The sequence below is a fragment of the Fundulus heteroclitus genome, chromosome 22, assembly GCF_011125445.2.
Source record: "Fundulus heteroclitus isolate FHET01 chromosome 22, MU-UCD_Fhet_4.1, whole genome shotgun sequence".
NCBI classification, from domain to species: Eukaryota; Metazoa; Chordata; class Actinopteri; order Cyprinodontiformes; family Fundulidae; genus Fundulus; species Fundulus heteroclitus.
The window spans coordinates 7411654-7435870 of NC_046382.1; the positions used below are offsets into that span (position 1 = coordinate 7411654).

At 40.8% G+C, this 24217-nt stretch overlaps 2 protein-coding genes and 1 long non-coding RNA gene across 3 annotated transcripts; all 3 read left to right on the plus strand.

Moving 5' to 3' along the window:
- The first annotated feature begins 327 nt into the window (after positions 1 to 327).
- Positions 328 to 1609, plus strand: LOC118557110. Its single transcript, XR_004927607.1, has 3 exons — positions 328 to 357; positions 545 to 590; positions 1425 to 1609. It is a non-coding gene; the product is annotated as an uncharacterized LOC118557110 (long non-coding RNA).
- Positions 1610 to 2624: 1015 nt separating this feature from the next.
- LOC110366937 (lysophosphatidylserine lipase ABHD12-like) lies at positions 2625 to 4261 on the plus strand. Its single transcript, XM_021310861.2, has 5 exons — positions 2625 to 2660; positions 2760 to 2842; positions 2929 to 3007; positions 3101 to 3222; positions 4159 to 4261. The coding sequence occupies exons 3-5, from the start codon at positions 2939 to 2941 to the stop codon at positions 4202 to 4204; spliced, it is 237 nt and encodes a 78-aa protein (XP_021166536.2). The 5' UTR covers positions 2625 to 2660; positions 2760 to 2842; positions 2929 to 2938; the 3' UTR covers positions 4205 to 4261.
- Positions 4262 to 7535: 3274 nt separating this feature from the next.
- Positions 7536 to 22956, plus strand: LOC105918048 (lysophosphatidylserine lipase ABHD12). The gene is made up of 13 exons (XM_036126295.1): positions 7536 to 7758; positions 13107 to 13219; positions 13300 to 13405; positions 13484 to 13603; positions 14750 to 14780; positions 14900 to 14945; positions 15261 to 15390; positions 18216 to 18253; positions 18342 to 18421; positions 18520 to 18602; positions 18688 to 18766; positions 18859 to 18980; positions 22514 to 22956. Exons 1-13 carry the CDS (start codon positions 7670 to 7672, stop codon positions 22533 to 22535), a joined length of 1059 nt encoding a protein of 352 aa, XP_035982188.1. The 5' UTR covers positions 7536 to 7669; the 3' UTR covers positions 22536 to 22956.
- Positions 22957 to 24217: the final 1261 nt, after the last annotated feature.

The following is a 24217-nucleotide window of genomic DNA, read 5'->3' on the forward strand; positions in this document are numbered from 1 at the left end:
CTAAACTTTCCAGTCATATGCTCGTATACAGCTGCCGTCTTTAGCAATGACTTTTGGTGGCTTATCCTCCTCCAATAACTTTCCATTAGCTATTAGCCTTAATTATTAAAATTAAGTAAATGTTTGAAATACGTAGATATGTGTGTCATGAATCTGTATGAAAATAAATGAAATAGTCAGTGATGTTCTTATATCCCAGATGCCCCTCTGTATAATAATGGACAGATGTATAATATCTCTACTGCCACATATCTGCTGCTGTTTTCTTTTTTTCTAGGAGACTCGTTAAATTCTTTGCATGTATATTTGCTATTTAATTTCCACAGAGCAGCTCCACACCGGGTGGGAGTGGCAAAAGTGAGTAATCACCATCACTAATGAATGTATCTTCCAGCGGGATTACATGATGCTGTGGTTTATCATTCTAAATATTAATAATAATAATAATAGTAATAATAAAATAATAATAATAATAATAATAATAATAATAATAATAATAATAATAATAATAATAATAATAATAGTAAAGCCTGTGTGTCAACAGCTGCTGGGTTCGCTGGGTTACCATGTGCTGGTGCCTGACTACAGAGGTAGGAGTGTGCAAAATATTCATCATGATGATGCATCGCGATTCTAATTTTCGTGATCTACTGCATCAATTCTTGACGCCAAGTATCGATTATTATTTAAAAAACATGTTTAAAGAACATCAGCTAAAACATCAGCTAAAAACAAGTGTAATACAACCTCATTGGTTTAAAGGACCACTGAGGCCATGTAAACGGCACTGATTATCCTTATTTTGTTATTTTAAGTTTTATAAATCCTAAGCACTTTATGTCAGTGTGTCCACTCCAGTAACAGTAATATTTGTTTTCATGGCAATACCTCCAAAAGTCGTTTCAATAAATACAGCCATGTATGAATTCAGTTTCTTTCAGTTATGAATCAATTGATCCAGATCATACACAGTTAGTCAGCCACTGGTAATGGCTGTATTTTTTTCTAACAGTGTTCAGTGAAAATATCCCAATGCATTGTGATACATCGCAATAATTCAAGTATCGTGATTCGAATCGAATCGTGACTTCATTGGGAATACCCACCCCTACTACAGAGGTAGGAGCCATTTATTGACTTCACGTCTCTGTTCCCCTCTCTCCACCCAGACCCACAGAGCCTTTCCATTTAATTGTCTCCTCTCTGAAGCCACATGATCCCTGCAGACCAGTGTAGTTGTTCTTGAGGAGTTGTTTGCTGTGAAGCAGTCAAAAGACAGCAGTTCAACCTCAGGTCAGCGTTGAGAGCAGGTTTCCCTCTGAGTTACGGTACTGCCATCTTGTGGCGGTGAGCAGCAGCCTCTCTCTCTCTCTCTCTGTGGTTCTGTCAGTGAGAGCAGCAGCTGATGTGAGAACCCTTGGCAGGTTTTGGAGACTCCACCGGAGAACCCACTGAATCCGGCCTGACCACAGACGCCCTGCACGTCTACAACTGGGTGAAAGCGCGCAGCGGGGACAGCCTGGTGGTCATCTGGGGACACTCTCTGGGCACCGGGTCAGCTGGAAAACACCAACCATCAGTCGCTGTTGGCGCTGTGGCCTCCACCATTTTGAACAGTTAAAACCAGATACTTACATACCCTGCAGAAAAAAGACACACTACACCATCCTGGGTTTAGGGCAGTTAGCAAAATCATTTCTGTTTGGTGAATTGTGTCATGATTGAAGATTATTTTATAACTTGCATTCAGTTTTAAAAGCTTACATACATTTCCTCAGTATTTGGTAGCATTGACTTTTAAACTGAAAGCCTCTCCCTACAGTCGGCTGTAATTTTGTCTGATTCCTGCTGACAGAAATGGAGCAACAGAGTCAGGTTTGCAGGCCTCTTTGCTCACAGACACCTTTTTATTTATCTATTTTTATTATTTTTCTAGGTTTTTTGCAGCAGTAGTGGCTTGTTTTGTCAAAGTAACCTGACAGGAAAAGGACCTCAGGTCGAAGGTCAGCCGCATCGAGGACTAAGGCCTCCATTCATGGGTCGTCCTCACCACCCCTGCAGTCTATGGGACTTTTGACTTTTTTTGTCTTTGATGCTCTTTTTAACTGATTTGATGGTTTTATTGTCTTATTTTAAACACCCATTTATCTACGAGCTTTAACTTCCTCCCTGATATCTTCGGACGCTGCTTTTATAGATGCTGCCACCCCCGTACTTCACAGTTGTGATGGTGTTGTCAGGCTTCCTCCTGATGAAACGACGGGAATTATGGCCAAACACCTAAATTCCTGTTTCATCAGCCCACAGTGCATGGCTTTTTAAATTAAGGTACACTTAGAAACTGTAATCTGATGTTTTTATGTCACTTTTAGAGTTATGGCTTCTTCTTCCTGAGTGGCCTTTCAGTCTACGTGGTCAAATTTTCTCTTCCTGATATTCTCATTGTTTTATTTAGATTTTTCTATGAAAACAAGAAGGCAGTTTGTTGGAGGTTTAGCTTTGAAAAGGTTTTGTCTCATTTAAAGTGACAGAAGTGTGAACATGTGTCCTTTTTTAACAGTGCATTGTTTGTATCTGGTGTCAATTCCATCACAAACAAGATGAAATGGTGTGATCCTAATGCCGATCGACAGCCGATACCGTTTTATGTTTTTGCCTGGGTAGACGGCGCTGACCGAGCAGTTTTTCCACTAACGCCGCATCTGTCGCCTTGATGCTAACCACTTTTCAACCTTTTTTTTTTCTCTCTGTGTTTAAAGTATTACACAAAATTTCCAGGCATCAAGAACTTGTTTAGTTTCCTGTGGGAGAAAAGAGCGGCCGTCTTTAACACGGAGCGCAAGTTAGTTAATATTTAGCAAATATTACAAGATGCATCTTGTGAAAAGTGGATTTGTTGATAACACGTTTCTCACCTGTGTTCTACAGTTTAAAGCAAATGAGAAGTCCGATCATGTTCCTTCATTCGGAGGACGATCACTTAGTTCCCATCGACATAGCTCGACAGGTATTGCTCTTTATTGCTCTGACAGGAGGCAACGGTTGCTTTACAGCACTGACCGCCATGCCGCCGTGTCGTTGTTCTGTTTGACGTCCTCAGACATACGCGGTTGCTGCAAAGGCCCAAGGTGAAGACAGAGTCAAGCTGGTGACATTTGACAGGTCTCTGGGATATCTGCACAACGGCTTATATCGGGACCCCAAGCTGCCGGGCGTCTTAAAGTGAGAGAACGATTCACTGACACAGCGGAAGACGTTGTCGTTGTTGTGAAAAGCAAACACTGTTTCAGTGCCTGGTTGCATAACAGGACAAAATAAAAAAAGGATCTGATTTTCACCAGGTTCTAAAGTGATTAATCTCTAACCTCAAAAGCACAAAACATTTCCACATGTTGATTGTGTCTTACGTACAGATGAAGGTAACATGAGAGGCATAAAAACTGAGTCGATGCCAGATTGCTCCACATCTCTGCCAGCTTTGCTCATCAACAGACTGAACAAGTTGCCCGTTCCTCTTTGCAGAATCCTTCCATCACAGCTCTGGCTGTGTGTTCACGGCCGTTCTCCTGCAGGAAGGGGAACATTAGCTCCTTCCCTCTTCCTGACCCGCTGAAGAACATGTGCAGCGCTCTTCAGACGGAGGGTTTAGCCCGCTGTCATGTTTGGTCTCATGTGACCAGAGCAGGTCTGCTGTGTTTCCTACGCTGATGAGCTAAAACTGCAAACAGGACCAGATTTCTTTCAACGGCGTTCATCTCGTCACTCTCACATAAACACCGGGGGCCTCATTTGTAAAGCTTGCCTTCACAGAAAATGGGGACCATATATCTTGCGTGCGTCACTTCCCACTTAAAGGCAGTTATCTATAAAGATAAATGTGCGGACCCTCGCACACTCTCTTACCCACACTCGTTTCTGAGACACGGGGAAATTTATGACGCAGATGGTAAAGCGGTGAGTCGCAGCCAGACTGCTTGATGATTCCTGTCAGACGTTCAGTTTCACTCGCCGTTATTCATGCTTGCCACGGGGAGCCATAACTACACATAAGGACCTCTCAAATAAATAAAAAAAGGTCGATAAACCAGCATAAATATTGACTAAAAGTCAACGTTTAATCAGAGTTTTCTGCCATTTCCTCTCCCCATTGATCACCAGAGTCAGGTGTCCCACAGACGAACACATAAACTGGGACAAGGCGTGATCTAATCACACTGCTGCAGTAAACGTTACCGTGGGGACGCTGGTACATGATGCTGCAGGAGGTGACGTGTTTTCAAATATTTTCTGGCCCGTGATGATGACTGGCTCACGTGCCGACAATGAAGAGTCTGAGAACTCCCACCAGAACTCAGCGAAGGGATTTCCTCCTCAAATGCTCGCATTTTGGTTGAGATTTGTGTTTTGATCTGGCTTTTGGTTTCTTAACACAACAGATACGAACGATGATCATTTTAAAGAGAAATGGGAAGAAATGCAACCTAAATGATTAACTCTTCCACTATAAATGTGTTTGAGCCGCTGAAGCACGATAACTAACAAACAGGAATTTATATCTTAAGATGTAAAGTCGGCAAACCAAGCTCAGGGTTCAAATCCTTTTTTGTTTATTTTGACAATATTTTTCACAAAATCCTTAAATACTTATGAGAGTTTTTGGATCACTTGCAGTTCTTTTGCAAAAGCTGATGACATTCTTAACAATCATTAAATGAACTGGAAAATTTGATTACAGGGACCAATGATGATTTCAGTGAAAAACTAAGGTTTGTTCTGTATAAAATCTGTTATTTGTAAAGTGACTTTTTATTCTCCAAACACATTTACAGAATAAGTGAAGCCTCAAGATTATTTTTACTACATTAAATTGTATGACACCTTCTGGAAATGTTGTTTCTTCTCTTTTTTGGTTAATGAACGCAGTTTGAAGCTCTGCAGCGTGTTTTAGGCTTAGATCTGGGAAGGATGTGGAGTGAATGAGGAAGATGAGCAGCCTGTGGGATTTGTCAACTTTTGCTCAGTGACCAGACGACCTTGCATTAGAAATACAAGCTAGTTAAAAATCGTAAAGATTTTATGTGTTAAACTTGGAAAGAATATGTCTAGACAGAGGTCAAGCAGTGCGGTTGTACCTCTGGTTGGGTCTGATCCAGACTGTCAGAAGGAGGAACGACCTTCTGATGCTTGTGAATGGCAGCAGGTTTGAACCCGACCTCAGGGTTGGCAGGGATCCTCCCACTTTTTTGTTTTGTTTGATTTTTTTTTAACTTGGAAATCCTCACATCGAACTACAAATAAAATTCAGAAAGTTCCAAGTTCCCGAGCTGTGGGAGGATACTGCAGGAATCCTTCCTGGTGAGGCCCAACACTTGCACAGGAGAAGTAAACCTGCAGGAAACAGTCCGGACTTTGATCCCAGGACCTTTAGTGTGAGTCGCTGTTATCTCAGAAAAACAAACATTTGCTCATGTTGCACTTGGACTTGCATAATCAGGAAAACCTTCTAGTAACTCATTTACTGTCTCCTCTTTTCATTGTCATTGTTTTAACAGTATTGCTGACTTCCAACAGCAGGTTAAACAATAGGCTTTAAAGGGTTTTTGTTTAACTTGTTCCAATTTTTTTTTTCTTATTTATGAAAGACGTTTTAAAGTTATGCAATGGCAAAATTAATACGCATCATTGATGTGTAAAATACAGTTTAGCAACCCTCGTGTTACATTTCTTTTTTCTCTTTAAATAACTTATTTTATATTTCTCGGTTCATTTCTGAATAATTGCTAGTAATAAGCTTTACAGATTGAATTGGATTTTTATCCAATCAGAAACAAGAGTGATGACACCTACAATGTAAACACTCATTTGGATTGTGTGCGTGCATGCGTCTGTCTCTGCCTTTTTACAACCGTGTGTTTATGTGCTGAGGAGGATGCAGTGAATGGTCTAATAATTATATAAAACAATTATTATAATAATGAATGCATGTAGTAACAACTGACAAAATGAAAGTTAATTGGCTCAGAAATTGTTTCACTGAACAGCTACTGTATTCTATATTATTGAAGACTATCGGTCATGTTTTGAAAATGTCACCTGAAATTTTTATACAATTTTAGGAAAAGTTTGAAAATAAGTGAACACTCTCAATGGGGAGGAATCAACAAAGAAGTTGTTCAGTTAGTGCTTAGTGGTGGGTCTTCCTCTCTGCTGAGGCGCTGTCTGTGTCCGACGCCGCTTTGTGCTGTTACAAACATGTCTGAATATCCATCCATTTTCTAACCCGCTTAATCCCTCATGGCGTCGCGGGCGTTGCTGGTGCCTATGTCCCAATATAAAATAATTGTAGCCGTCCAGTGGTTTCATGGCTTTCGTGCTCTCTTGTCCGTACTGGCCTGCCGTGTTTATAAAGCAGCTGTGTCGCGGTACGAAACCCTTGGCCAGTATTTCACAGACTCGCTCCGTCCCTTCAGGCTTTTGCTGTGTGGATCTGGCAATCTGACACCATCAACCATCAACCTACTCTTAAAACGATCTTGTGATACGTTATCTAAAGAAGAAAAATACGTGGAGAACTCGTCCGGATGAAAACAATAACAATGAACTAGCCTATATGTCTGTTGAGGCGATATTCAGGACAGATCTGTTCACTATTTCACTCATACAAGTAAACTATTCAAGTGTTACCGCTCTGTTTCTACGACCTCAAGATGGCCACGTCGCATGCATCTAAATTTAGTAACTTGACGTCATTTGAGGAATGACCTATTGGCTTATTTTCCTTAATTTGGGGAGATCTACCTACCTATCGAAATACAAATCTCTAAAAAAAAATTATTTTATGCCAGTGTCCCGAGACGTGCATAAAATGTTGAGTTTTCGTACATGTTTATGCCTCCAAAAAGCCAATTCTTTTGAGGTTAGAATAATATTAAACACTATGATTATGCCTTTGCAGCGCTTAGGTACTTTGGCCTAATAGTAATAATAATAATATCTATCCAGCTATTTTTCATCATTCTTGTCCCTTGTGGAGTTGTGAGGGGTGCTGCTGCCCATCTCCAGCATTCAATGGGTGAGAGGCGGGGTACGCCCTGGACAGGTCGCCAGTCTGTATAATAATAATAATAATAATAATAATAATAATAATAATAATAATAATAATAATAATAATAATAATAATAATAATAATAATAATTTGTTAACAGTGAAATATAATGTATTTGTAACATGTTACAACATAACTGGCTCAGGGTAAGTTGCAACATGTGACTTTGCATTCAGATGCATATTTTGAAAAATGCACTTTCTTAAAACAGCTTTAAATGGTTTTAACTATTAAAATACTGATGTAAGTTGACTGTATAAAAATGTTGTTGGTCTAATTCTAACCCTTTCTGAGTAATAACTTAAAAAGTGTCGCAACTGTCCCTGGGCTTCCCCTGCATCATTTAAGGTAACACCACTAGATGCGGCAGCGGTTGTCCTGTGTGCCAGTCTGGAGCGACGCGGTGCCACCTTAAATACCCAGACGCCTCCCTTTCCCCTTTTTTCCTGACGTTTAAACTCCGGTTTAATGGAAGCTGGAGTGGATCAAAGTGCACGAACAGTCCAGACGGTGAAAAGCACACCTTGCTCCGTTTTAATAGTGAAGAATTATTAAAGTTAAGCCATGCAGAGGAGACCCATCAAACAGCGCGATTCGCCCCCCGACGGCAAGGACAGGGGGGCGGCCAGCGCTCACAGGAAGGACGGCGCTGGGTGAGTTCAGCTTAAAAACGTCCACAAAGTTTCTCTGTTCGGCGTTCAGAGAGGAAGCTTGTCTGTCTGACTCTGAGGGGTGATATGGAGCATCTTCAAGCCAAGGTTTTTCTTTTTTTCATGTGACAAACCGACGCATTTGTTAATAAAAGTCTGAAAAGTGTGGCGTGTACTTGGATGGAGCCCAGGGACCGCTTGCTGATTGGGCGGAGCCTGGGCCACCATAATAAACTTAAATTACACCATAAAATATCATTGTCACGTTTGTTCTCGATTGAAATGTGTCTGGCTTTTTATTTTCCTGTTCTCTTTTGGATTTATTTGGGTTTATTTATTTTGTTTGTTTGTTTGTTTTAACCTAATTTCAATGTTTCAGCAGCGCGGAGCAATGGACACACAAGTCTGTTTGTGTTTTTGCTACCTTAGCACGGTGTGACTGTCCCTTTAAACGTGATAGAAACAGAAAAACCAAAGAATAATAATTTTCCAATAGAAAAAAAAAAGTAAAAGTGAATAAAGGAACATGGACTTAAAATTCCCACAGCAGCAAACTGACTGTGGACAGATTCATGTTGAAGTAGAGTTTATTGTTACCTCTAATGCACTTTAGTGCCACCACTGATGAAACCCTTTAACACAAATGAAGTCCAGTGAAACCACCTGCCTCCAGTTGCCAATTAATGAACAAGTCTATCTGTTCACAGTGTAATCCCAGTATTCATACAGGAAACTCTGGAGGAGCTGCAGAGATGCACAGCTCAGGTGGGAGAATCTGTCTACTGGACCGTCGTGCGTCCCACAATTGTGGCTTTAATGGAAAACCAGGAAGAAGAAAGCCATACTTAAAACCCAGCCATGGGGATTCTCATTTGCAGTTTTGTTGCAAGATGCGTTAGAGACTAAACTAAACACATGCTCTGGTCACACGAGATCCAAATGGATCTTTTTTTTTTGGCCTGAAGCCAAAACCCTGTTGCAGAATATCCTCAACACATCATCCCCAGAGTGAAATTTGGTGGTGGCAGGATCATGCTGTGGTCAAGCTGGGGATAAAAGGCTTGGGGAAGGGGATACTCATGTGTTAGAATGGCCCAGTCAAAGTCCAGACCCCAATCTAAGTAAGAATCTGAGACGCAGCATGTTTGCACTTTGTATGTCTAATTTCTGTGATTGCAGAGTTTCTTGTTTTGCTGCATTTTCCCATTGCAAGGGTGCTGTGTGTTTTTTGCGTTAGCCTCTTTTGTGGTTACGAGTACACATCGATGTATCTGTAGAGCTTTTGCACGTCTCCTACACCGTAAGTACGGCTGCAGTAGCTTCACCTACGCAGACGCAGCTCCGTGTGATGAATGAGGCTTTAACCTCCCGGTGTGTAAATCAGCTCCTAAAAGCCTCATGGGAGAAACTCAAAGGAAGTAAGATGAGGATCATTTTTTCACATTACCGTGTTACACTTTTTAATGTTTATTAAAAAATCTCTGGTGAAGCTTTCAGACATATTTTAACACGGATAGGGAAGTTAATAATGAAGGAGGGAGTAAAGCCGTGGCAGCCTGTTGGATTTTGCGATGAATGGCTGCCGACGTGTTCGCCTTAAACACGGAGCAGACATCGGTCTTCAGCTAAAAGGCCTCTGCCGGCTGATTAGGGCGCTAATAGAGGGACTGAGGAGATGTATTGTCCATTAATTGGCTGTAGTCCTCCTCCTTATTGTCGCCTCTGGAGAGTCCAGACTCACTTCGATCTGCGCCAGGCGTCTCTTCCTGCAGCCACAGACCGGTTCAACATGCTGCTGGCTGGAGTCTGCATCCCAGCATGCATCTGCTGCCCCACAGACCCTTCAGGGCCGCTCTGGGGCATGGTTTGATATTTCCTTTTTTCCCACTTTGTATTTATTTTTAAGCAATCTCAAAACAAGGGCTGCACAGTGGTGCGCTGTTGCCCTGCAGCAAGAAGATCCTGGGTTCTTATCCGTGCCTAGGGATACTTATCCAAGGTTGGCCCACTGACCCCTCCACCCAACAAACTCCACACTGATAAGTGGTTATAGTCAATTCAATTTTATTTAAATAGCACCAGTTCACAACACATGTCATCTCAAGGCTCTTTACAAAGACAAATTCCATCAGATCCTCCAGGTTGGTCAGAAAGTTTCCTCTCTAAGGAAACCCAGCAGGTTGCATCAAGTCTCTCCAAGCAGCATTCACTCCTCCTGAAAGAGCGTAGAGCCACAGTGGACAGTCGTCTGCATTGTTGATGGCTTTGCAGCAATCCCTCATACTGAGCATGCATGAAGCGACAGTGGAGAGGAAAACTGCCCTTTAACAGGGAGGAGAACCTCCAGCAGAACCAGAACCAGGCTCAGTGTGAACGCTCATCTGCCTCGACCCACTGGGGCTTAGAGAAGACAGAGCAGAGACACAGAAAGCACAGAAGCTCACATTGATCCAGTAGTACTTTCTATGTTATATGGTAATAGAGGATGATCTGCCTCCCCTGGATGATGTCACAGCTAACAGAACACCAGACCAGGTGTACCTTCTATGAAGAGAAAAATTACAGAGAACAAAAAGTTAAAAGCTGAAATAACAACAGTCATGCAAAACTGAAGAACAGTAGAAATCAGTATAGAGTGAGAAAAATAGGCCCTGATGTCCTCCAGCAGCCTAAGCCTATAGCAGCATAACTATAGAGGTAGCTCAGGGTAACATGAGCCACTCTGACTATGAGCTTTGTCAAAAAGAAAAGTTTTAAGCCTAGTCTTAAAAGTAGACAGGGTGTCTGCCTCACGGACCAAAACTGGGAGTTGGTTCCACAGGAGAGGAGCCTGATAGCTAAAGGATCTGCCTCCCATTCTACTTTTAGAGACTCTAGGAACCACCAGCAGACCTGCAGTCTGAGAGCGAAGTGCTCTGTTAGGAACATACGGGGTAATCAGAGCTCTGATATATGATGGAGCTTGATTATTAAGGGCTTTATACGTTAGAAGAAGAATTTTAAATTCTATTCTTGATTTAACAGGAAGCCAATGAAGGGAAGCTAAAATTGGAGAAATATGATCCCTCTTGTTGATTTTCATCAGAACTCTTGCTGCAGCATTTTGGATCAGCTGAAGGCTTTGAACTGCATTTTGTTGACTTCCTGATAGTAAAGAATTACAATAGTCCAGCCTTGAAGTAACAAATGCATGGACTAGTTTTTCAGCATCACCCCTGGACAGAATGTTTCTAATTTTGGCAATATTTCGGAGGTGAAAAAAGGAAACTCTGGAAACCTGTTTAATATGGGATTTAAATGACATGTCTTGGTCGAAAACAACACCAAGATTTTTTACTTTATTACCAGAGGCCAAGTTAATGCCGTCCAGATTAAGTGATTGATTAAGAACTTTATTTTTTGAGGACTCTGGCCCAAAGATTACAACTTCGGTCTTGTCAGAATTTAGATGCAGGAAATTTAAAGTCATCCAGCTTTTGATGTCATCAAGACATGACTGCAGTCGAATTAACTGATTGGATTCATCAGGATTTATGGATAAATATAGCTGAGTGTCATCAGCATAACCGTGGAAATTAATCCCATGCTGTCTGATAATTTTGCCGATCGGAAGCATATATATAGTAAAGAGAACTGGTCCAAAGACTGAACCCTGTGGTACTCCACAGGTGACCCTAGAGTTTGAGGAAGATTTATTATTAACATGAACAAACTGGAATCTGTCACACAGATCAGATTTAGACCAACCTAATGCTTTCCCCTTAATCCCTACAGTATGCTCAAGTCTTTGTAGGAGAATATTGTGAACTGAAGCCATGAGAATATCGTTAGTGACTTTCAACAGAGCTGTTTCAGTGCTATAATAAGCTCTGAAGCCTGACTGAAAGCCATTAGAGTCCATCCATCCTTTTGTCCATGGACAAAAAGAACATAAAGTAAAATTCCCAATGAATAAATCAACAAACAGAATATTTCTTACAGGTTTAACAGCAATTATACTAAATTATTTCTATCAAATTCAGTAATATAAAATTTCATTTTAGTCTACATAGTTGATGCACCAATACCCTTAACCTCCCTTTACCTGAGCTGTAGTAGCTGACCCATCTTTGGTAAAGTATTCCAAAGAACGTCCTAGAACATGTGATGTTCTCCCAGATGGTAGAAGGAACGTCAGCTTTTCAAACCGCATTTTAATGTCAGGTGGTTCGTTTCCAAAAAGTTCAGGTTTTTGGCAAAATCGCAAAAGAACCAATTTGACGTCCTCACTTCCAACATAAAGGAGAACAATTAACGTCATATTTCCTTGAAAATCTAGAGTAACATTTAGTCTGTGACTGATTATAAGATGGATTTATCAGAACATAGTTTGATATTTCAAACTATGAAATGACGTTCTAGCTGGTATTTAATCAGTGGTGATTTATAGCGCAGCAGGCGTACTTTACTAGCTTTATTCATGGCCGCCAATGCAATCATGGAAAAAGAAACTGAGTGCCCCCTTCATGCTTTAAAAGGATGTAAGCTGCTACTGAGCAAAGCATCTAAATAACGGATCACCAGCAGTTTGACCACAGTTTGCTCTTCTGCAGCTTACAGGCGTGAGAGTTGAAACAAAACCAAGTCAGTACGTCATCAGCGGTGAGCTTAGAGTACTCGGGCCAGTACTCGTGGAACCATTATGAGGCAATTTATTATCTATTTATTTACAATTTAAAGTCCAAATTTCTGCAGTCAGGTGCCCAATCTATTTTTTTTTCAATTTAAATTTTATTTATATAGTGCCAATTCATGAAACATGTCATCTCGAGGCACTTTACAAAGTCAAAATCAGTCAGATTATACAGATTGGTCAAAAATGATAAGGGAACCAGTTGATTGCTTCAAAGTCCCGACAAGCAGCATTCACTCCTGGAGAAGCGTAGAGCTACAGGGAGAGTCATCTGTATTGTACATGGCTTTGCTGCAATCCCTCATACTGAGCAAGCATGAAGCGACAGTGGGAAGAAAAACTCCCCTTTAACAGGAAGGAAAAACCTAGTTCTCTCCAGACTTAGACAGTCTTGTTCTCAGAGAAATTAAATAAAAAAAAAAAAGATTTGGAAACTGCCTCTTCTCTCTGTGGCAAAGTTGTTCGTTCTGGAACGACGTCCTTTCATCAGGTGAGAGCGAACCAGAGCTGGTTAGCTGGAGAAAATAAGTGAATAGTGTCCACAGCAATACGAGGTCTAATAAAATTATGCAGAAAACAACTGCTTTGGTTGCAGGTTGTTCTCCAAGCTGCTGGATCAGCAGCGTACAGATGTTCCCATGACTGTAGAAGGGTTAAGTGATTGTCCCTCTGATTTCAGGTCCCGTCGGTGGCTGAAAAGGGCTTTACTGGCTGTTGCTGTCTGCATCCTGGTACCCGTCACATATAAAGTAATCCCTAATCTAATGCAGGACATCGTTCACACCTACAGGCGTAAGTCAGGACCCCGTCTGCTTCGTCCAGATGTTTTAATCTCCTAAAACCTATGGGTCCTCGTTCCTTTTTGTGTGCAGTCAGCGTGCCGTTCTTCGAGGACCTGGGCCGACCCGCTGACTTCTCCCTCAATCACACCATCAACATGTACTTGACATCAGAGGAAGGCATTTCCCTGGGTGTGTGGTGAGTAAAGGCCAGGTGGAGGACTTCCTCTCATTGTTTTTAAACCGTTTGCTGACGATCCGGGTGTTTCGCCGTCAGGCACACGGTTCCTGAAAGTCGGTGGAAAGAAGCTCAGGGGAAGGACCTGACGTGGTACCAGAACACCTTAAATGATGGAAGTCCAGTCTTCATCTATCTGCACGGTAACACGGGCACAAGGTAGGATGAATTATGCGTTTACGCTTGATTTCAGAACATTCATTTATTTCAGTATTTCAATTCAAAATGTGAAACTTCTACAGACTCATTGATGTAGTTTAGGTTATAGTAAATGGAGAAAAAAATCTTAGAATATGATCATATAATAACAATATTTTATATTTGTCATTAAATTTATATCATAATTTTAAAAAAGCCCAAATGAGTGTGAGTGACTTTCTTCTGGACAGTTGTCAAGTCAGCAGTCTTCCCAAAGATTGCTTAGGCAATAACTTAACAACCTAACACAACATTTCTGGATTCAAAGTCATTTTTATTGACCTCTATAACATTTAGTCTTTATGGTATGCTGAATCTGTTTTTTTTATTAGCTATTAGCCTTAATTATTTAAATTAACACAAATAAATGCTTGAAATACGTGACAAATGTGTAGTGAATCTGTATGGTATACATTTAATGAGGGATGGATGATATATCGGCCTTAGCATCGGTATCGGCCAATATTTGTTATTTTTAACATATCGGTATCGGTCCGATAAGGAAAACTGGACTAATATTAACAACCGATGCTTGTTTCCATCTAGTTGCCCTTTGTTCCAGTGTTACAGGAAGGGATGGGGCTGGTCATGCATTTATTTCGGCCATGTGACAGTAATGCATCACAGGCAGGATTGTGGATTTTTTAAGTGAATCAGAGCTGCAATGTCAGCAGTGTGGTCGTTTTTCACGCTGTCGAAAGAAGACGTACGATAAGCAGCGCTCATAGTCTATAACATACATTAAAAAATTCAGCTAGGATAGTTTTCATTTGGTACAAAATTGTGCAAAATTTGATCATCCCAGAAATGTAAATGTGTGTATGTGTATATAAATACACACACATACTGATAAATATCGGTTATCGGACATAACAGTAATATTAATATCGGATATCGATATCGGTCCAAATTTTCATATCAGTGCATTTAATTGCTCAAATAAATTAAATAGTCAGTGATGTTCTTATATCCCAGGTGCACCTCTGTATAATATTTGGGTGTAAAGACAGCAAAATATCTCTACTGCCACATATCTGCTGCTGTTTTCTTTTTTCTAGGAGACTCATTAAATTGTTTGCATGTATATTTGCTAATTCATTTCCACAGAGCAGCTCCACACCGGGTGGGAGTGGCAAAAGTGAGTAATCACCTTTACTAATGAATGAATCTTTGAACGAGATGTGACGCTGTGGTTTATCATTCTAAATAATAATAATAATAATAACAGTAATAATAATAAAGCCTGTGTGCCAACAGCTGCTGAGTGCGCTGGGTTACCATGTGCTGGTGCCTGACTACAGAGGTAGGAGCCATTTATTGACTTCACGTCTCTGTTCCCCTCTCTCCACCCAGACCCACAGCGCCTTTCCATTTAATTGTCTCCTCTCTGAAGCCACATGATCCCTGCAGACCAGTGTAGTTGTTCTTGAGGAGTTGTTTGCTGTGAAGCAGTCAAAAGACAGCAGTTCAACCTCAGGTCAGCGTTGAGAGCAGGTTTCCCTCTGAGTTACGGTACTGCCATCTTGTGGCGGTGAGCAGCAGCCTCTCTCTCTCTCTCTCTCTCTGTCTCTGTGGTTCTGTCAGTGAGAGCAGCAGCTGATGTGAGAACCCTTGGCAGGTTTTGGAGACTCCACCGGAGAACCCACTGAATCCGGCCTGACCACAGACGCCCTGCACGTCTACAACTGGGTGAAAGCGCGCAGCGGGGACAGCCTGGTGGTCATCTGGGGACACTCTCTGGGCACCGGGTCAGCTGGAAAACACCAACCATCAGTCTCTGGTGGCGCTGTGGCCTCCACCATTTTGAACAGTTAAAACCAGATACTTACATACCCTGCAGAAAAAAGACACACAACACCATCCTGGGTTTAGGGAAGTTAGGATTACCAAAATCCTTGCTGTTTGGTTAACTACATCATGATATAAGATTATTTTATAATTTACATACATTTCCTCAGTATTTGGTGGCGTTGACTTTTAAACTAAAAGCCTCTCCCTACAGTCGGCTGTAATTTTGTCTGATTCCTCTAACCCTTACCCTCTCCAAAGAATTTGGGATTCTTTGTCCTTGATGCACCTTTAACTAATTTGGTACTATGAGGTTAATTGTACTTTTTGAAAGACCCATTTGTCCTCGCTGATATCTTCAGATTCTGCTTTCATAGGCTGTAAAACATCCACAAAACATGATGCTGCCTGCTGCAAAAATGCAACTAAAAGGAAGTAAAATATTCTTAAAATGAGGTATTCTTTCCTTGATTTTAGCAGGTATATAACATAATCTGCCAATGGAATAAGATTTTTGTACTTAAAATAGGAAGAACTCATCTCCATCATCTTATTTCAAGTGCAGGATGTCTAATTATCTTATTTTAGGGAGTAGAAATACTCTTTCCATCTTTCCATTGGCAAATATTCTTATTTACCTGTTCAAATTCAGGAAAAATACACTAACTTCAAGATAATGAAGATGAGACGATCCAAAAGAGGATCCAAATTTCTGACTTTACAATGTTGGAGATATACTTGTTTTAATATAGCCAACTTTTGTCTTTAATTGAGGAAAATATTTTGTTTTGTATGACTATTCGCCATCAGAAAACATCCTACATTTTCCTTGCTAATATGTGAAATTAATCAAATTTTCTGTTATTTATATGGACATTTACTTCTCTATGCCCAGTAATTTGTTGTCTTTAATCAACAATGACCGTAATACAATATTATTTATTGGAAATTATGAGAATAAAGTTATAATATTAGGCGCTAGAGGTACACCGATCCTTTGCCGGGCCGATATTTGCGTGTTTGTGTTTTTCTGGATCGGAATCAGCCGATCCATTAGCGCATTCTGCAGCCGTGCCTTAAGATCGTGTGAAGCCCATACATTGTTGCTCCCTCCCTGGCAGAGAGCTGCCGGATAATGTAAGATTGATTTAATGACAAAAACAACAATAGGGCTAAGTTGTCAACTTTTGATGTAGTTTGAACTCTGATTTAGCTAGATGTGGCTTTAAAAGTCTGCCTTTGTCTCACTGTGAGCAGGAGGAAACAGCGGTGTGTCTGTTTCTGTATCTAAAAACCAGCTGGTCTGCTCCAGCTGCTGAACTGCCTCCGCTGTGTGTGTGTGTGTGTGTGTGTGTGTGTGTGTGTGTGTGTGTGTGTGTGTGTGTGTGTGTGTGTGTGTGTGTGTGTGTGTGTGTGTTCATTCCCACGGAGAATCATGTATGCACATAAAAACATTGACCAATCACTACAACATCTAACTTTACATAAAATAATGTCCATACACTGCAGCAGTGGTAAGTTTTTTTCTCCTCCTTCTCCTCACTGAACTAAAGAAGCTCTTATCTCGCTGTAACACGTTCACTAAGTGCGAGCTAAGTGTTGCTGTAAGAGTCGTGACGCAACTTTTTCCAGTGTACCTGTCAAACTGCGGTGTGAAGTTGATAGTTTAATATTAGCCGGTTTAAACGCAGGTTTTGAGACTTAACATTTGCTAGCATAGTGTCATTTTTATTATGTAAATAGAGGATATATCGGCTTCATGAATCGGCTCCAAAAATCGGCAGAACATAATCAGGTATCGGTTAGACTGATGTCAAAATAATCGGTATCAGCATCGGCCTTAAAAAAAACTTTTATCGGTCGATATTTATTGACGTACAACAATTTATGAGACTGCATTTTGTTTTTGAAAGACTTCTCATAAAAGTACTACTATATTCTCAAAATTTTAGGACTTTATTCTTCTAATTTCCAAAAAGCAAAAACACCCCCACCCCCGCCAAGGGGTGGCCGGTCTGTGTGACCCGGTTATTTTAGGGGTCGTTGGCTGATAAGTTTGCGAGTACTTCACAGTTGTGATGGTGTTGTCAGGCTTATGGCTTCTTCTTCCTTAGTGGCCTTTCAGTCCATGGTGGTACGGGCATTCCTCAGCTGTTTCACACATCTGGAAATTAGACCCATAGAACAATCTAATTCGTGGAGGGTCTAGGGCTGGGCAATATATCGAGATTTTTAAAATATCGAGATTTTTCAAAAAGAGATTAGATGAGAAAATATGGTTTATATCAAAATGGTCTATGTTACGTTAATTATAATTATACTTTTATGTATTCCAGTAGGCTAATTTTGAGCTGTTTCGCATATTTATTCACAGCTGTTTGTTATAAATGTGCCTGGGAGAAATTTAGGATATAGTTTGGATTCTTGGGTGCCTTTTTATGATTACTTTCTGAAAAGAAAAACATATCGAGATAAATATTGGAAATCAGCATAGAGCCTAAAAATATCTAGATATTATTTTTGGTCCATGTCGGCCGGCCCTAGGAGGTTCTCTTCCTGTTATCCTCACTGCTTTATTTCCATTCTTCTATGACAAACAAGGAAGCATTTTTTTCGTTTGGCCTTTAAAAAAAGGTTTTGTCTGAATTAAAAGTGAGAGAAGCAGGTGAACATGTGTCCTTATTAACAGTGCATGGTGGTATCTGGTTTTAACTCCATCACATACAAGATGAATCAAGGTGGGGAGGTAGAAACTGGTCAGACTGAAGCCTGTGTTTCTGTGCAGGGTGACCTGTAACACTGCTGTCAAGCTGCTGGAGGACGGTACGTTTTACAACTAATCTTCTGCAGACACGCATTTTAAGAATGCGACGCAAAGGTTTCAGTGTTCGTTTCTTCTTTTCCTGCTCAGGCGTCGTCTTTGACGGAGTGATCCTGGAGGGGGCCTTCAATGCCGATCGACAGCAGATACCGTTTTATGTTTTTGCCTGGGTAGACGGCGCTGACCGAGCAGTTTTTCCACTAACGGCGCATCTGTCGCCTTGATGCTAACCACTTTTCAACCTTTTTTTTTTTCTCTGTGTTTAAAGTATTACACAAAATTTCCAGGCATCAAGAACTTGTTCAGTTTCCTGTGGGAGAAAAGAGCGGCCGTCTTTAACACGGAGCGCAAGTTAGTTAATACTTAGCAAATAATACAAGACGCATCTTGTGAAAAGTGGATTTGCTGTTAAAGCGTTTCTCCCTGTGCTCTACAGTCTGAAGCAAATGAGAAGTCCGATCATGTTCCTGCATTCGGAGGACGATCACTTAGTTCCCATCGAAATAGCTCGACAGGTATTATCTTTATTGCTCTGACAGGAGGCAACGGTTGCTTTACAGCACTGACCGCCATGCCGCCGTGTCGTTGTTCTGTTTGACGTCCTCAGACGTACGCGGTTGCTGCAAAGGCCCAAGGTGAAGACAGAGTCAAGCTGGTGACATTTGACGGGTCTCTGGGATATCTGCACAACGGCTTATATCGGGACCCCAAGCTGCCGGGCGTCTTAAAGTGAGAGAACGATTCACTGACACAGATGAAGACGTTGTCGAAATTAGACACACAACGTGCAAACATGCTGCAAACACATATGATGCAGACACACAAACACACAAAACAAATGCAAAGACAACATGGTGTAAGTATGCAACTACAAGTTAAAAAACACTGCAAACTAGCTCGGTGTAATGAAAGTGCTTCAGACCACTAACAGAAGTATTTTAAAGTCTATTCTCTGAGATACAGGGAGCCAGTGGAAGGACTTTAGAACTGGGGTCCATGTTCTCTACTTTCTTAGTCTTAGTGAGGATGCGGGCAGCAGCGTTCTGGATCAGCTGCAGCTGTCTGATCCACTTTTTAGGCAGACCTGTGAAAACACCGTTGCAGTAATCTATTCGACTAAAAATAAACGCATGGATTAGTTTTTCCAGATCCTTCTGGGACATTAATCCTTTAATCCTGGAAATGCTCTTCAGGCGAGGGATTGCTGCAAAGCCATCAACAATTCAGACAACTATTGCTTACCAAAGTCGTGCTTACATATTTTAACTGATTTTTGAGCGCATTGTACCTCATAAAATCCTTCAGTAAGCACAACGGTAATCATAGATAAGGCGTGCCATAAATTTTTGAGAAAATTTAAGGATTTTGGGTGCGCCTTATAGTCTGAAAAATACAGTATATACCATAAATCAGTCTGCAGGCCAGGCTACTAGTTTGCAGCTTTTCTTAACTTGCAGTGGTTTTTGCTTCTTGTAGCATTTTGCCTTTGCATGTGTTTTCTGCATTTTTGCGTCACCTTTGTGTTTGCAGCATATTTGCAAAGTTGTCTAATCTCTATCATTGCAGCATTTCTCTTCTGCAGCATTTTTCCATTGCACGTGTTTTGTGTGTTTGTGTGTTAGATTCTTTTTTGTGTTTGCAACACATTGATGTATTTGCTGTGTGTTTGCAGCTCTCGGCCACCGTAGTTGTTGTTGTAAGAAGCTAACCCTCTTTCAGTTCCTGGTTGCGTAACAGGACAAAATAAAAAATTTATCTGATCTTTATCAGGTTACAAGGCGATTAAAGTCTAACCTCAAGAGTACAAAAGCACAAAACATTCCCATACTTTAATTATGTCTTCAATACAAGTGAAGCTAACAGGGGAAGTGTAAAAACTGAGTAGACTCCTTGATCCTGCTAGTTGTACAATCCCGTTTAGCAAAGATACATTCCATCAGTTGTCCAGGTTGAGGGCCGGGCTTTGACTAGGCCCCCAACCTGCTCTCCAAACCCCGTAGCGCAGAGGAGGTGCGCTTTAACGTCACTCACAGCCACGTGCGCTGAACTGTGGCGGTGGCGTTGTTTGATGCATCTCAGGGCGAATCTTCACATTCAGGGGGAAACCCCACCTCTCATCCCTCCTCAGAATATCAGATGCCTTTCATGTGGACAACAACTGTTTTTGCCTCTGATTTACACATTTATTAAAGGCCTTTCTGGGATACTTTTTCACAATTTCTTTGCTCTTTTCTCCATGGTTGCCAAGGTTAACCTTGAAATAAAAGATGATCAGCTGACTCATGTAAATATACATTACTATTTATTAGGGCTGGGCAAGTTAACGCGTTAATTTCGCGTTAATTCGTTAGACTATTAACGGCGATATTTATTTTATCGCGCATTAACGCATGTTGCTCACATGCTTTCAGTCAGTGTCAGTCAGCAGGCGCGCTGACTGCAGCGCGCAGTCACGGCAGCACTCTCCCGCTCCCCCTCCCCTCTCGTACATGGATCAGCGGCGCCAGCCAATCAGCACGCAGGCTCAGCCTGGCCCGCCCACTCAGCTCTCACACAAACTTAATACACAAACAGCTGAGAGAGACCACAGCAGCGAAAAAACATGAACAGGGGAAGTAGCACCGTTTGGCTTTATTTTAATACCGTAAATGAAATCAAGCTGTATGTTTTGTAAAAAGCCGGTTCATTTCAGTGGAAACACAACAAATTTATCTAAGCACGTGAAAAAACATGAAAACGTTGAGCCCCAGAAACGGAGAGAGGAGACGAAACTTCTCTCATTGCCCCGACAGACCCACAGACGTCTCTGACTGAGGCGTTTCAGTCCTCCAGGGAACATCCAGGTAGATCAGTGGATGGATGGATGGATGGATGGATGGATGGATGGATGGATGGATGGATGGATGGATGGATGGATGGATGTTACTGGAGCCCACACATAACATGTAATTAAGACCTTGAAAGAACCCAGTACATATATTAAAAAGTGTTATTTAAGATAAGATAACATTAGCTAATCCTTTTTTTATCCCACGACGGGGAAATTTATAGGATTAAAGCAACAGGCAGGTGCACACAACACAGACAAAATTACATAAGGATTGAAATATATAAGAGGTGGATTAGCAAAAAAACACTGAACATAACATTATTATTATTATTATTATTATTATTATTATTTAATTGTAATAATAAAATAAAAACCACAAAACCCAAAAGGTCAACAGTTTCATGATACATCAAGCTTAGGGACTGGCTAATATACAGCAGGTCAAAAAAGGCCATATTTTGGCTGCAGTGCTTGCTGTTCTCTTATGAAGAAAAGATCAACTAGTGCACTAAATTCAATAGATGGGTTGAAAATATCCAGTATAAAATAAGTGCTACAAATGTTACAACACTTTTGTTCATATGGCAGCAGAACATTAAAATAAAAGTGCTCTTTACACTACTTTTGAATTCATTCTTGGAGTTTGTAAATACAATGCGATTAATCGCGATTAATCGCGATTAATCAGTGCGATTAATCGCGATTAAATATTTTAATCGTTGCCCAGCCCTACTATTTATGCTTTTAAATGACCATTTGTGGTTGAATCTGGGCGTATAGAAGGAAGAACATCAGGTGGAATCAGGCACGCAAACATTCAGGTACAGCTGTGATCTATAAAGGGAACTTGGGTGCTATTGTGCAAGCGCCTGGTTTTATAAATCAGGAAGTTTTTTTTTTGGACATATGCCATTTTTGGCTTTAATGCATATGCAAACTATAGATCCTACGCAGCATTTTATAAACGAGACCCCATATCTGTGAAGTGCACAACCAATAGTTGTCTTGTTGACAGATTCTCAGCAGCTCCTCCAGAGGAACCATGGTCCTCTTGGCTGCTTCCCTGATCAATGTTCTCCTTTCCCGTTCCATCAGTTTAGGTGGACCTCCATGTCCTGGTAGGTCTGCAGTCGCTCCATGTTCAGATGACGGATTGAACAGAGCTCTGGGAAGTTGTTGTAGAACCAGACCAGAACTTTCTCTCTGCCTGGTCTGCAGGTCTTTTTGTTCTCTAAGGAACCTCTGAGGCCAGAAACTTTTCACACTGAGAACAAATTGTACATCTGTGATCTGTTTTTATACGCATTTTATCCTGCGCTCGTTATAACCTGGAACTGAACGAGGATGTTCTTCTGACCCGCTTTTCATAATTGATCTAATGTATTTAATTTCCTCCAAATTAACACCGTTTCCTTCCATGTCCTCTATTCAGGGAGTTTGTGAAGTCCTTGTAGCGCCGGAGAGAGTACTGGGACGTCGGCCAAAGAGTGACCTGAACGCATCGTCAATCAATCTTTTTCAGGCTCTTCTAATGGTTTTAACGACGTCTGTCATCATTAAAATGTTTGATCAGTTTTTGATCTTTTGGTTTCACAACACAACAGATATGAATATTGATCTTTTTAGAGACAAATGGGAAGAAATGCAACCTAAATGATTAACCTCTCCACTATAGGGATTTTGTGCAGCTGAAGCACAATAACTAACAAACAGGAATTTATATCTTAAGATGTAAAGTTAACAAACCAAGCTCAGGGTTCAAATCCTGTTTTGTTTATTTTGACAATATTTTTTTACAAAATCATTGAATAATTATGAGAGTTTTTGGATCACTTGCAGTTCTTTTGCAAAAGCTGATGACATTCTTAACAATCATTAAATGTACTGGAAAATTTGATTACAGGGACCAATGATAATTTCAGTGAAAAACTGAGGTTTGTTCTGTATAAAATCTGTTATTTGTAAAGTGACTTTTTATTCTCCACATATCCAGAATAAGTGAAGCCTCAAGATTATTTTTACTACATTAAATTGTATGACACCTTCTGGAAATGTTGTTTCTTCTCTTTTTTTTTTTTGGTTAAAGCTCTGCAGCGTGTTTCAGACGTCGGAGCTTAGATCTGGGAAGGATGTGGAGTGAATGAGGAAGATGAGCAGCCTGTGGGATTCGCCAACTTTTGCTCAGTGACCAGACAACCTTCCATTAGAAATACAAGCTAGTTGAAAATCTTAAAGATTTTATGTGTTAAACCTGGAAAGAACATGTCCAGACAGAGGTCAAGCAGTCCGGTTGTACCTCTGGTTTGGTCTGATCCAGTCAGAAGGAGGAATGACCTTCTGATGCTTGTGAATGGCAGCAGGATTGACCCGGACCTCAGGGTTGGCACGGATCCTCCCACTTTTTGTTTTGTTTGATTTTTTTATTTGACTCGGAAAGCTTGTGGCCTTCATCGGGGTCATGACCCTGACTCAGCCCCTAACCAAGCCCCCACAACCATGAACAGATGAGTGGCTACAGACGTGTATAGATGGAAGTATTAGTCTCAATTGATTTGCATCCGTCCCAAATCATCTATGACCCGCTTCCAGGTCCCTGCTGAACAAAATCATCCCCACAGCATCATGATGCCACCACAGGGATGGTGATTTCAGATTTATGAGAGATACTAATTTTCTGCTACTTACTGAAATTTACATGTAGGCCAAAATCTTCAGTTTTAGTCTCATCTCTCTCCCATGTGGTTGCTTTGTTTGCTACTTGACTTAAGGCAAACAGCAACTAGGGATTCTCATAGATTTCTGTTGGTTGCTTCCACAACTTGCTTTCTGTTGTGTTCATTTGTCTCTAGGATACCATATGTTCACTTGTGTTTCCTAAATCCTTGAGGCCTTCTCAGAACAGCTCTGTTCTGTGGCTGGATTGCAGACAAGTGGACTCTATTGACTGGTTTCAAATAATTTAATGTATGGGTATTGGAGTAAAGGAGGCTAAACATACCACCAGAACTTTCTGATTTTATTTGTAAGCAAGTTTTAAAATCATATATCATTTTTCTTCAACTTATCATTAATCAACTTTTTTGTGTGTTGGTCAATTGCTAAAAAAAAAATATGAAAAATCTAACCTCTGTAGAGG